The sequence below is a fragment of the Bos grunniens genome, chromosome 1 (genome assembly GCF_055505025.1).
Source record: "Bos grunniens cultivar Pamir isolate PY7600 chromosome 1, Bosgru_T2T1.0, whole genome shotgun sequence".
Lineage (NCBI taxonomy): Eukaryota > Metazoa > Chordata > Mammalia > Artiodactyla > Bovidae > Bos > Bos grunniens.
The window spans coordinates 41,994,948-42,008,493 of record NC_141165.1 but is presented as its reverse complement, the minus strand read 5'-3'; the positions used below and the strand labels follow the sequence as shown (position 1 = coordinate 42,008,493).

General features: G+C 40.4%; 2 protein-coding genes across 38 annotated transcripts in view; one reads left to right on the top strand and one right to left on the bottom strand.

Annotated features, from left to right (window-relative positions):
- The window catches only part of MBNL1 (muscleblind like splicing regulator 1), a 222,835-nt gene that overhangs the window by 192,028 nt on the left and 17,261 nt on the right, over window positions 1–13,546 (bottom strand). For 32 of the 36 annotated variants that reach the window (XM_086390806.1, XM_086390862.1, XM_086390877.1 and 29 more), the window contains exon 1: window positions 2,653–2,851. The exons of 1 other annotated variant lie outside the window; for it this stretch is intronic. The gene's annotated coding sequence lies outside the window, so the exon portion shown is untranslated. Of the gene's footprint in view, window positions 1–1,986; window positions 2,122–2,652; window positions 2,852–13,546 lie in introns of those variants that run through there. 3 more of the 36 variants (XM_086390828.1, XM_086390887.1, XM_086390909.1) reach the window with 1 other exon arrangement.
- Window positions 2,191–6,902, top strand: LOC147379336 (uncharacterized). Of its 2 annotated transcripts, none has more exons than XR_015160511.1 (2): window positions 2,191–2,327; window positions 2,677–6,902. XR_015160511.1 is itself a non-coding variant. In XM_086391237.1 (2 exons), exons 1-2 carry the CDS (start codon window positions 2,507–2,509, stop codon window positions 3,166–3,168), a joined length of 522 nt encoding a protein of 173 aa, XP_086247363.1. In that variant the 5' UTR covers window positions 2,399–2,506; the 3' UTR covers window positions 3,169–5,539. The 2 variants fall into 2 exon arrangements, 1 of the variants encoding a protein (XP_086247363.1); XM_086391237.1 differs by lacking the exon at window positions 2,191–2,327 and adding an exon at window positions 2,399–2,536 and having other exon boundaries at window positions 2,677–5,539.

The window sequence follows — 13,546 nt, the reverse complement described above, 5'->3', positions numbered from 1 at the left end:
TATTGCTATTGCTGTTGGGATTTTCTATTGAGCCAAATATTTAAATGACTATATTTCATTTCCTTCATCTGCTTCCCTGACCTTTGTATCTACTGGCCACTCTGACGCCTCAGAGTACAAGAAACTCCAATCACCTATTCTTTTCAGCTTCTTCTAAGCAAGATCTGAGACAGTCTCTCACCTCCGCATCTTCCCATCACCAAGCAGAAAGCCAGAAGGTGCAGGAAGGCTATTCTGTTTCCATAAATAGATACATCAAATACAGGCCTAATGTATGGCAACAATGATAAACACAAGGGCAATTTTTTTTGTTTACAAAAAAGATCGGAAATTTTCTATAACAAAATAACACACTCATCTTCAGTCAGAAATACAATTTTACTCCCTTCCCACCCCCGTCCCAGGAGAAACTTTGGGATACTCTGTTCTTGTTCTGGAACAGAATCCAGTGTTTCATGTCATAGGAATTCTGTGCCCAGAGGAAGAACAGAATGTTGGAATCAAAATTTAATGAATTCAACTTGGAGCCTAAGTTTGCCCCAAATGTGGAAATGTAAACACAAGCAATAATATCTCAAAGCATAAAACACTTTGGAGTCTGTTGGCATGGCTGCATAAGAGTATCACACTAGATGTGTATCTGCACACAAATTTTATCTTAGTTCCATGAGAAAAAAAAAAAATTAAACCAGGCATATGTGAGGTTTTCTGAGTCTCTTCGTCATAATAAAACCTGATTATTCTGTCTTAAGTGACACTGTAATTATAGAGGGTTGGATGAGCAGGTTTTCTAGTGCTGACCCAACTTGTTCCTTAAAACACAAACGGCCACTTTTGTGAGGAAACCCCCCATTAAATAAAACTAAAAGCTACCTCTATCTTTTGAAAGAAGGCCTAACAACACGCTAAGTAATTAAAAAAAAAAATTCACCCCAGTGCAACACTGATGAAGATCAGAATGCCGGAGTCTTCCTAAAAAAACAGTTTTGAGCTGCAGTTGTCACCAACTTTAAGAAAGCGAAAATACAAGTGACAACATTGTGCTTTCACTGCCTACAAAATAACTTTATTCAGTGTCTCTGGCTAGAGCACCGCATCAGAGCCATTCTAAGTATTGAGCTAAGTATTCCTAGGGTGAGTTTTACAGTCCTTGAACTTTCATTTTAACTTGTCTCAGTGATAATATTTTTATCTCAACAGCAAGACAGGGAGAAACACCAACGCTCTCAGCAACCCAAAGAGATAACAGGGAGTGGATCACTTAGCCTGGTATAGAATAGTTATGTACTAAATACCCTCCGTGTATAAACAGACACTGTGTTCAAACCCAGGAGGGAGGAACACCGCGTCCACGGGTGTAGAATTTCAAAGCACATTGCGGAGGGCCTGCAAATTCAAAGGCATTAATTATGACTTCTCTCTCAGTGGATTAATTTGCTTAAGAAATTCCTCCGAGTATAGCAGAGTTTACCATCCATTTGCTCTGGACTTGTCCCTGGGCTGGTAGATACACAAAAGGCAGCGGCAATAACCTTGCTGGCAGCTTCTTACTCAATCTTAATCCTAGGGAAGCACACTCCTCGGAAATACACCACAGAATCCTAGCAGCCGCATATTCCCCCCGGCCCGGGAGAGACTAAAGAACACAATTACTCTTCTAGCTCCACCACGCTAGTTGTAAAGTACTGTGAGACGGGCAAGCATAAACTCCACCATATACCTGCTTGCCATACAGGCTCCGGAATCGAAGTATTCTCACATGACACATTACTACCAATAACAGATTCCGGCTCCGTTTAAAAAAGAGAGAGAGAAGGGGAGGGAGGGGACGCGCTACATATTTATCCTGCTTTTGTCTAAAAAAAGAAAAAAACAAAACAAAAACCCCAGAATCCAAGTCCTAACTACTTTTCATTCTTTTCAACCTTTCATGAAAGCAATTGAATCAACCAACTGCGGCTCCACCCAGAGAGCGTCTATACTTACTTTTCTTACAGTTTTTGAGTGACGCACTACAAAACGATGGAAAAAAAAAAAAAAAACAGGAGCCCTCTCATGCAGGGCGTCTTCCGCCCTGAAAACTTGGCAAAAGGCAAACTGGACTGAAATACAGCACTCTCCATATAAGGAAGGCCAGCTAAACATGTCATGCGTAATTTATGGGTAGCAGGCAGAGAATTAACCTTTGCGTGCACATATTTGGCCCAGATGAAAACCGGGCTGGATGGCAGCCTCGGGAACAGGGATGCGGGACCTCTAGGGAGAAACCGTGGCTCGCGTCTGATGGACTCGCATCTCCCCCCTCCCCCGACAAAGGCCGTTAAGTTGTAAGTACACTTCCACGCACCTGTTTCTTTTACCGCCCTCCCCGCCCTTTTCTTTCTTTCTCTTTGTTTTAGGCTGCCAAGTGGGAAGCTGGCAGGGCTGACAGTGTCCGCAGAGCCCGGGGAAGGGCTACTCGGAGCTGGGCTGCAGCTGCAACCTCCCGCTGTCCCTCTAGCTCGAGATGGTGTGTGATCGGAAACCATCCAGCGCGGTGAGCCGGCCCCAGCCTCCTTTCACTTCCTCCTTCAGCCATGTACAGTCCCGAAAGAGTACGAACAATGCAGAGCAGCAGAGCAGCACGAGCAAACTGGGAAAATGGAAACTTACCTCTCACATTTTTTTCCCCCTCAGAGGCAGCCAGACTGCCGAGCGAGTGCCCAAGGCATTGTGGGAGTCATGATTCCAAGAGGCCCGCGATTTAAAATTGAACTTGTCAGTTCCCGGTCACGGGAGCATTGTGAGCGCCACAACTCATTCAGCTGCAGTGAAAAGACTGTTGCATGTCGCTGTGCAGCCTCTTATCGCCGAGGTCTGGTTTCCGCTGCTGCTGCGCGGCCCCTCCCCCGCCGGCCCAGCCCCACCAGGAAGCCCTGGGCGGACTCCGCGAGCCCCGGAACGCACGCGGCGACAGAAAAAAAAAAAATGCTCTTCAACTTTCCGCCGCCCGGCGGCTCAGCCCCCGGCCACCTCGCCACCCCTCAATCTAACAAGAGTCCGCCGGGGGTGGCGGTTGCCACTCGCCCATCGGCGCAGAAAGCAAAAGGAAACCCGAGCCGGCGCTGGCGCGGTGCATCCCCGCCGCCTCCCGGTGGTATCTTCCATCTTATACGTTCAACACTGTAACCTCCGAGCTATAGTGCCCACGGGACGCACCCCTGCTACTTTCTGATCCTTGAGACTGGCTGGGCAGACAGATAGGTTCGTATTTGAAAGCGGCGGGTGGATGGGGCTTGGTAAGGCCGTCGGCAAGGTTAGACTGAAGGTGAGTCTCCAAAACTGGATAAAACAGTAGGAGCTGGTGGGGCTGGCCGCCTTAAAATGCACCACGCAGATTTCGAACCTGGATGGCCCATAGACGGGAAAAACATCCGCAAGACTGCCAGTGTGTATCTTTCTCCAGGAACAGGGTGTCCACGGTTTGGGAATTCTACGGTAAAACTGTCACACAAGCACGAATACTCACATACTAGCTTCCCATCTACTTTGTAAATAATATTTGGACTGTAAAACCCCCTTTCACCCCAACTCTGCATTATATGATATATAGAAAGCAGAGACTCCTCCTTCCTTATACAATATTCATTTTCTGAAATACTAGAATCGTCCGAGGCAAGTAAGTCATATTATTGCTGGAACAAAAGAAAACACAGCCCCAAATCATAATTCACTGGGTGTTAATGAGATTTAACTTGCCTTCACTTTGAACGGAAAGAATCCTGGACTATTGTGATGTGATCAAGTTTTAAAGATTTGGAGGGCAGAATTTACTTAGGATTTAGGGAATAATTATTCAACGGTGATTATAATTTTTAAACTTTTTTCTATGTTTTGAATACAGTTTAGGAGCAAACTCTACCTATCGTGTGATGTTTCTACAAGTTTGTTAGGTTGTTTTAAAGATGGTGGGGACGGCTGAAGGAGGAGAAGGAAAAGCATCGTGAAAGGTGCCGAAGTACAAAACTACTTCTAGAGGTATTAATAATGACTTGAGTTCTCTACCCTTGGCTACATCCACAAAACACTGAGTTAATATTGTGTACTGCTCCCTTCCAGAACAAATAATTTAATTAATTAGATGGTGCTGCTTCTCAGTATTAATCATGAAAAAGTACCCAAGTGCACACCCAGTGGAAGCAAATTTAAAAGGAAACCGACACTTTCTCAAAGGACAGGGATGGGCATTCTCTATCTGCCAATTAGGAGCTACCCCAAGCAATGAGGACTTCCTTTCTTCTAATTCAGCATTCATTTCAACAACTACATCAATAGCCTGCTATGCCAGAGATTCAAGAATGGATAACAACATAGAGTCCCTCCCCTCAAGAATACCTCTACTAGGGAAGAGACTGGGGAAAAGACAAATTAATTAATTCTGGCTGAAGGATAAATGCTAAAATGATGGGAGGCAAGACCAAGGTGCTTTCAAGTAGAGTCAAGAAGGCTTCCTGGAGGGGTTGTTTTAACAGGTGCCTTAAAGGGGGGTATAGAAATTATCAAGATGAATGGAGAGGTGAATCCAGGTTCTGTGGGAAAAGAGCCTGGCAAATACAATGGAACTGCTAGTCTTGGGGTTAGAAGTGAGCTGGATACTTGTAGGAGAGTGGCAGCAAAGTGAACTAAAAGTAGGTCTGTATTCACCCAAGGAGTCTCAGCTTTACTCTGAAAACTGTAATAATCTAGATGAGTTTAATCAGCAAAGAGATAGGTTGAATTTGGACTTGTATTTCAGAGGGATCCTGTGGCAGCAGCTTGGAGAGTGAATGGGAGTGTGGGGTGGAGGCTGATGGAAGAAGGGTGAATGGGTGTGGACAGACTGGAAAAATGACTCATGCAGGGAATGAGGAAGGGAGGAGCCTTGGGAGACTCCCAAGTCCCTGGCTTAACCTACTGGATTGTTTGCTACTTGCTTTTTAATTTTGCCTCCATTCTCCATGACAACAGAGACTGACTTCAGAGCTGGGCCACCTGTGCATGTGCTAGCAGGTTGGAGGCCTTGTCGGCTTCCACACGCCTCTCCTCAGAATGACCAGTGAACCGCCAAGGGCTAATCCCAGTTGTAGGAACTTCTTTTCAATTGTTCTCAGACCCTTGCAGACTTCCAAGTCAGAGCTTTGGTGTTCTTTTTTCATGTGGGCTAGAAAATTTGCTGTTTGGAGCAACATGATGAAAAACAAGACTTTGAACCTGTGTATGGTGCCAGAGGGGAAGCTATTTTTCCACTTCAACACTGGAGGAGGGGGAAGTTCTGGGAACAAAAGAGAAATTGAAACTGAGACAAATTTTCTGCTCCACTGCACAGAATACAAAGAAATACAAGAAAGACCCTTAAGTGTTAGGAACAGTAGAATAAACATCCTAGTAAATGACAAAGAAGAGGGAAAAAATGTTATTCACACTAGTAAAGGAAAAAGGGGTGGCTAAGAAAACTCATACAAAGCAGTTTTCAACCCAGGACTCCAAAGTGAGTCCAAATAAATTGTGATATAAAACTTCATTATCACTGGTCTAGCTTAATTTATTGTCATTGATAATACCATAACATGAATAATGACATTTAATATTTCAAAGCAGTGTAGCAAACACCAGATCCTATGTTAAAAATATTAAATCATATGGCCAGCTTTCACTACCAGTAGCATGCTAACCACATTTCAAATTGTGAAAATTATTAAAAAATCATTATCGTAATAAAAAGTAAATAGTTCCCCATTTAGAATACCAATCATATTCCCTCAGTGCTAGGATAGCATTATGGTTTCTCTTACATCTATGAAGTGTAGTTATAGTCCATAGGCTCAAGAGTGAGTGCATCTATAAGTATAAAAAGAATGTCATTTGTGGGTGGAGAGGGAAATTATAGAGAACAATTTTAGATGAAATAAAACTACATGTTAAGATAAAGGAAAGAATATTCACTGCAGGTTTCTGAAATATTTTAGACCATTCAAGTTTTAATTATACCAATGAATCCCCGTAGAAATACAGTTAAGGAATATGGTTTTTAGAGATAACATTAACTACCTGGTTTACCAATAAAATAGATAAAGGAAACAGTAGCATTGATCTTTTTCATTCAAGTGGGAATCTTTACAGCACTGTGTAAATGTGTGTGTACAAATTGTATGTTTCTTGTCATACACACCACATTTATATAAAGTAAGCTCTCATAGCCATCTAAATATTATTTCCTTTTTCTGCATCGTCCCCCTCAACTCATCATCTAAATGAAAATACCCTTAGAAGTTACACTCTTTAAACTCTAATTATGAAAAGGTCTTGAATCACAGATCTAGGAATGCTGTTTGTATTATTCTGAAGTAAAAATAATCCATTGGAAGATAGTGTCAAAACTAAGATTCAAATTCGGGCACCGTGATTTTTAACCCATGTTTAAATATAGATGGTTAAGAGAAGCTGCTGGAAGGCAATGAAGAATTGGAAACACTCCCATATGGTGAATCCATTTTAAGTATATGCATTAAATGTATCTCCATTCAGTTTTACAGCAGGGAAGAGGGTTGAAGCATTTTTCTGTAGCCTGGATTCTAACCTGTTTAGGTATCTGAATAAATATATTAATATTTGATAGAGTTATATGAATTTAGTTACCTAAATTTAGTTTAGGATTTTTATATATTGCACATATAAGTAAGTTTTAAAAATCATACCTAGTATTTAAATATTAAAAATATATATTCTATTATATATTATGTGTATATATAGTATGTTATGTAATAGGACATATTATATATATATACCACTTAATATACAAATAACATAAATGTAAAAACATTATATAAATTCAATGTACTTGTCTTACAATGTACGTAAATATTAAAACTGAGTTAAAATATTAATTTTATTATGCATTTTTTTTGGCATCCCTGGGTAGGCATGAACCAAATGTGCATTTTTCAGTTAGACTATTTTACCTAAAACTTGAATCTAAATCTTCATTATAATTATTTTGGCATAGGGAAAAAAGAATTAGAAAGCAAATACATTTCAGAATTAAAGGTTTAGAACCACAGAATTATAGTAGAGAATGGAACATTGGAGACTTATCTAGTCCTTCTCCCTAATTAAACCAGAGAGCATTGTATAAGTAAGTTGGAACAATGTCAGAGAAGAACTAGCATCAATGTCTTCTGACTCAGGCCATTTATTTTCATCATTTTTTCTTAAAGACACTGAGGTAACGTATACTTGCCTCATATATGAGGCTCTGAGCTCAACTGAGCTCTCATACAGGAATAACTGCTCCCAAGTTTAATGTGAAGAGGGGCCACATTAGATTTTGAGGAGTATACTTCTTTCCGTCCCTATTTCTTCCTTGTTTCTCTTTTCTTTTTTTCCTTTCCATTTTTCCATTCTTCCTCCCTTCTTTCCGTAACAGAAAACATTTTCACACAATGCCACCGTTCAAATGTTCATGGAGCATCCTCTGTGTTAAGTCCTGTTCCAGGTATTGCGGTTTACAGAAATGAACAACACAGCCCAATCACTTCCTTCAAGGAGTTTACAGTCTGCTAGAAGGAGATAGGCAGCAAACAAAAAATAAAGGAACAAATAAACCTTTGAGGCAATTTCAGATGTAGGTAAGTACACGAAGTGAAAGATAGCAGGCTGAGGGGATAAGGAGGGGAGGCTGTGTGTTAAACAGGACAAGTGGTCAAGGGTTGAGACGGTGAGAAGTAGGCATAGTTCTCAAGACAGTGAAAACTATCTGGGAAAAAAATCATTCAAAGCAGTGGCAACTGCAGGCCTAGCACCTTGAATCTTCAGCGTATATTAGGGCTGGAAATCCAATGACCCATAAAAACTAATGGGTGGGAGTTCCCTGGTGGTCCAGTGGCTAAGACTTCACCTTCCAACGCAGGGGATGTGGGTTCAGTCCCTGGTCAGGGAACTAAGCTCCCATATGCCTTATGGCCAAAAAGCCAAAGCATAAAACAGAAGTAATATTGTAACAAATTCAATAAAGACTTTTAAAATGGTCCGCATTAAAAAAAAAAAAAAATCTTAAAAAAAAACTAATGGGATGCCTAACTTCAAAGAGCTTAGAGTCCAGTGAGAGAACTGATGAATCTTAATACGATTAGTCACACTCATGATACATAGCCACAATACTGATCATTTTGGCCAGCAGGAACCATTGACATGTTTGATTATGTTAGAGGTGGGAGTGTGGGTATAACTGGTACAGGATTGGAATTTGCTTTTCATGAAGATGACTAGATTACACTTGACTGCTATGTGCAGAAGGCTGATAGTCTAATCTCAAAACAGAATGCAGGAAATATACCACTGCTGAGAATGAAAGCAAGTCAAAAGAGTGGGCGGTGGCCAGAACGGCAATGACAGCAAATGGCTGAAGACCTGAGAGAAAGTGATTTGAGGGTCCATAGCAGTGAGATGCAGTAAACATTAGAATCTTCCACTGCACAGCTGAATAGAAACCATAAGATGGCCACCTCCAGGCCTTGAGGGAAGTGAAATGTGTGTGTGTGTGTGTGTGTGAGAGAGAGAGAGGGGGTGGATTTACTCCCGTAAACACAGGATAGAAAACTCCAAATTACTGAAGATAGAACATTATAAAATCAGCAGTGATTCTAGTTCCCAGATACTGTTACTGATACTATTACAGTTTATTTATTTCCAAGTTTTCCTCAACACATGTTTTAAAACAGTTGACATTGTGTTACAAATGCAATTTTGTGCTCTCCTTTTTTCCCACTTCACCTCATAATATAACTTTATAAAACAAATAATATCTCCCATGTCATTCATATTCATTATAATCCTCAGTAATCATATGAGGTAACAAAGATGAGAACTGACCCTTGACCAAAACCTCATAGTTACCAGGGGGTCAAGCCTCCTGCCCCATAGTACAGCATTTCTGAGCCTACATCCCAGATCCTGAAGTCATGTGTCTAAGGCATATTGTACTTCTATACACTCTGTTTGGGATATATACATGTCTCCTAATACAGACTGTCGTTAGGGAAAAGAAAATATATAATAATAATCTTTTAATAAATAAAAAAGTTATAAAAATAAGTATGAAACTGGTAGCCAGAATGTCAAAATGGACACATTACCTATATTATGTTATAGTATTTAATATATACTTATTATATAAGCATATACTTATATATAATTAGTGTAGTATTATGAAATACTTTCTACCATCTCATAAAATGATGTATTGTGGGTAAGCGTAGAATTCTCTTGTAATCATTTTAAAATAGTATCTACTAGATCTAACAGTGCAAATGTTATACTGTACTTATCTCATGGACTGTAATCTAAATATTTCTACATTTTAATTCTGTTCTATGTAGAATAAAAGCATCTGGAGAAAATGTGGCCATTGCATTATTTGTTCCTAAATGCAAAAAAAAAAAAAAAAAATTTAAACATCAATAGCAAGACTGATTTTTCTTTTCCTAAATGCCCACTATATCTATCTACTCATTTATTTTTGAAGTTCCTTTCTTTTGGTTATTATGATATTCCACATCCTTCTCTCTTCTCACTCCTTTAAATGGGTTTTCTCTTTCTGGATCTTTTCTGCATCTGTTATTCTTTCTTTCTTTTCTGTTTCCAGAAATTACTTTCAAACCATGTCTTAAGCAATGTCCTAAAGAGACTTCTGAATAAGAACTTTTGTCACATGAAAATGGTGGGGGTTTTGTATACACATCTTTTTTCTCTTCTTCCCTCATTGCCTTGTCCAGTAGTGTGGGAACTAAGCAGTACAGTCATAAATTAATTCTAATGTCTTAAGGTAGACATCAGGATGCTCCCTGCTGCTTCTTGATTTGTTTAAAAATATTTATTGAGCACCACACACTGAGACTTACACTTGCAATGCAAATACAGAAATTATGAAGACTTCTTCATGGTGCTCACAATCTAGTCTAGTATGGGGGAAGACATAAAGGGGGAAAAAAAAAAAAAACCCTACACATTTGGAAATAGCTGTGAAAAGAAGAAAAGCGAAAAGCAAAGGAGAAAAGGAAAGATATAAGCATCTGAATGCAGAGTTCCAAAGAATAGCAAGGAGAGATAAGAAAGCCTTCCTCAATGATCAATGCAAAGAAATAGAGGAAAACAACAGAATGGGAAAGACTAGAGATCTCTTCAAGAAAATTAGAGATACCAAGGGAACATTTCATGCAAAGATGGGCTCGATAAAGAACAGAAATGGTATGGACCTAACAGAATCAGAAGATATTAAGAGGTGGTGAGAATACACAGAAGAACTGTACAAAAAAGATCTTCACAACCAAGATAATCACGATAGTGTGATCACTCACCTACAGCCAGACATCCTGAAATGTGAAATCAAGTGGGCCTTAGAAAGCATCACTACAAATAAAGCTAGTGGAGGTGATGGCATTCCAGTTGAGCTCTTTCAAATCCTGAAAGATGATGCTGTGAAAGTGCTGCACTCAATATGCCAGCAAATCTGGAAAACTCAGCAGTGGCCATAGGACTGGAAAAGGTCAGTTTTCATTCCAATCCAAAAGAAAGTCAATGCCAAAGAATGCACAAACTACTACACAATTGCACTCATCTCACATGCTAGTAGAGTAATGCTCAAAATTCTCCAAGCCAGGCTTCAGCAATACGTGAACCATGAACTTCCAGATGTTTAAGCTGGATTTAGAAAAGGCAGAGGAATCAGAGACCAAATTGCCAACATATGCTGGATCATGGAAAAAGCAAGAGAGTACCAGAAAAACATCTATTTCTGCCTTATTGACTATGCCAAAGCCTTTGACTGTGTGGATCACAATAAATGGGGAAAATTCAAGAGATGGGCATACCAAACCACCTGACGTACCTCGTGAGAAAGCTCTATGCAGGTCAGGAAGCAACAGTTAGAACTGGACATGGAACAACAGACTGATTCCAAATAGGAAAAGGAGTACGTCAAGGCTGTATACTGTCACCCTGCTTATTTAACTTCTATGCAGAGTACATCATGAGAAACGCTGGGCTGGAAGAAGCACAAGCTGGAATCAAGATTGCCCGGAGAAATATCAATATCCTCAGATATGCAGATGACACCACCCTTATGGCAGAAAGTGAAGAGGAACTCAAAAGCCTCTTGATGAAAGTGAAAGTGGACAGTGAAAAAGTTGGCTTAAAGCTCAACATTCAGAAAATGAAGATCATGGCATCTGGTCCCATCACTTCATGGGAAATAGATGGGGAAACAGCGGAAACAGTGTCAGACTTTATTTTTGGGGGCTCCAAAATCACTGCAGATGGTGACTGCAGCCATGAAATTAAAAGACGCTTACTCCTTGGAAGGAAAGTAATGACCAACCTAGATAGCATATTAAAAAGCAGAGACATTACTTTGTCAACAAAGGTCCATCTAGTCAAGGCTATGGTTTTTCCAGGGGTCATGTATGGATGTGAGAGTTGGACTCTGAAGAAGGCTGAGCGCCCAAGAATTGATGCTTTTGAACTGTGGTGTTGGAGAAGACTCTTGAGAGTCCCTTGGACTGCAAGGAGATCCAACCAGTCCATTTTAAGGTGATCAGCCCTGGGTGTTCTTTGGAAGGACTGATGTTAAAGCAGAAACTCCAGTACTTTGGCCCCATGTGAAGAGTTGACTCATTGGAAAAGACTCTGATGCTGGGAGGGATTGGGGGCAGGAGGAGAAGGGGACGACAGAGGATGAGATGGCTGGATGGCATCACCGACTCGATGGACTTGAGTTTGAGTGAACTCTGGGAGTTGGTGTTGGACAGGGAGGCCTGGCATGCTGCAATTCATGGGGTCGCAAAGAATCAGACATGACTGAGCAACTGAACTGAACTGACACATTTGGAAAAGAGTGTAGCAAGTAAAATAATTCAATTAAACCCATGTGCTAAGCAGATGGCAAGGAGGGTAGAGCTGGGCAAAGCCTCGCACCTCATAGACTCCCAAGTATTTTCAAATGGTAAGATTACCTGGCATATATGTGTTAAATGTTTGATGGCAGAAAGAAAGACACAGAAAGTTTTGAAAGGCCATTAGACGGACAAACAACTTGATGCTACAACCACTTTTAACGAATCGTTACACTATAGCAACAGTGATGAGAAGTTTGTTTTTCTTATTTTTCGTGCTGCCATTATGTAAAGACAACAAAATGTCAAGTCTAGTTCCCAGACCCTGGGGCTCCAGACAGCCAGACTTCCTCACCCTGCCCTGAGGGAACACCCAGCTGCCCAGCAACTCTCTTCAAGCTTCCCCCAGACCTTTAACAACAAATTCCCAACTAGGTGATAGGAGATTATCTGATTAAAGTCATTCACACTAAGGTGAGAATGAGGCTTAATCCTTCAAAAGTGTTTGCTTTGACAAAAGGATAGCTTGTTAACCCTAATGAACTGCTAATTGGCAGAACTGGAGGGCTCTATGGAAAAGATCCCTCCTCCTCACTTTCCCAGACTCCCCACCCCCTAGTCCTTCCCTGTCTATTTACCTTCCTGAAATAAAGGAAGAAGGGAAACTGGTGCATTCAGAGATGTTAGGGAACTCCTGTTACCCACACTATCTCTTTGAACCCTCAAGAGAGACATGTGAGACGGTATTTATGAGCCCATCCTAGAAAGAAGGAGACCGAAACCAGGGCAGTGACTCTTTAGCCACATTTTGGATCCGTAGAGTACAACCATCTATTTCTGGGCGGCAATTAAATCAGGATTTCTAGGCATGGCATTGGTATTTTCTTATGAGTTCCTCAGATGATTCCTCTGTGCAGTCAAGTTTTCCTACTGCAGAGCTAGAGTTTATGCGATGAAATTACTCAGAATCAGTGGCAATGCATGGACCTGCTCTGTCTCCTTCCATTGGCAAGTTTAGTTGGCACAAGAGAAGCAATGTTATCTGCAGGAAACTCTGTCTCAAGTCCAGTTAGGTTTTTGTGTAAACAGGTGCCCATACACATGTAGAAATGCAGGAGTCAGACTAGTTGTGAGGAAGTAAGGTGATGCGGCACTTTTCTTCTGTACCTGGTTGGATGAGGTGCTTCTTGGGCAATCAAAACAGGCTACACTTTATACCAGGTAAGCATCAGTAAAGTTTGGGCTTAAAAACTAGCTAGAGAAACAACCAAGCCCACACAGAGGATAATCCTACATGTTATGTAATGCTTAGGTTGCTGTTTGCTTAAAATTCTATACCCTGTTTCTTTCTAAGAAATTGTGATCATGAGCACCATTGAGAATAGTATCAAAGCTTCAGAGTATCCTGATCCACTTTGGGATTTATTTATATCAGATTACAGAAAACATAATTATATATATATATATATATATATATATATATATATATATATAACATATATATATAACATAAATATATATATAACATATATATAACATATAAAACATATATATAACATATATATAATACATATATAACATATATATATATAGAGAGAGAGTCCCTTGGACTGCAAGGAGATCCAACTAGTCCATTCTGAAGA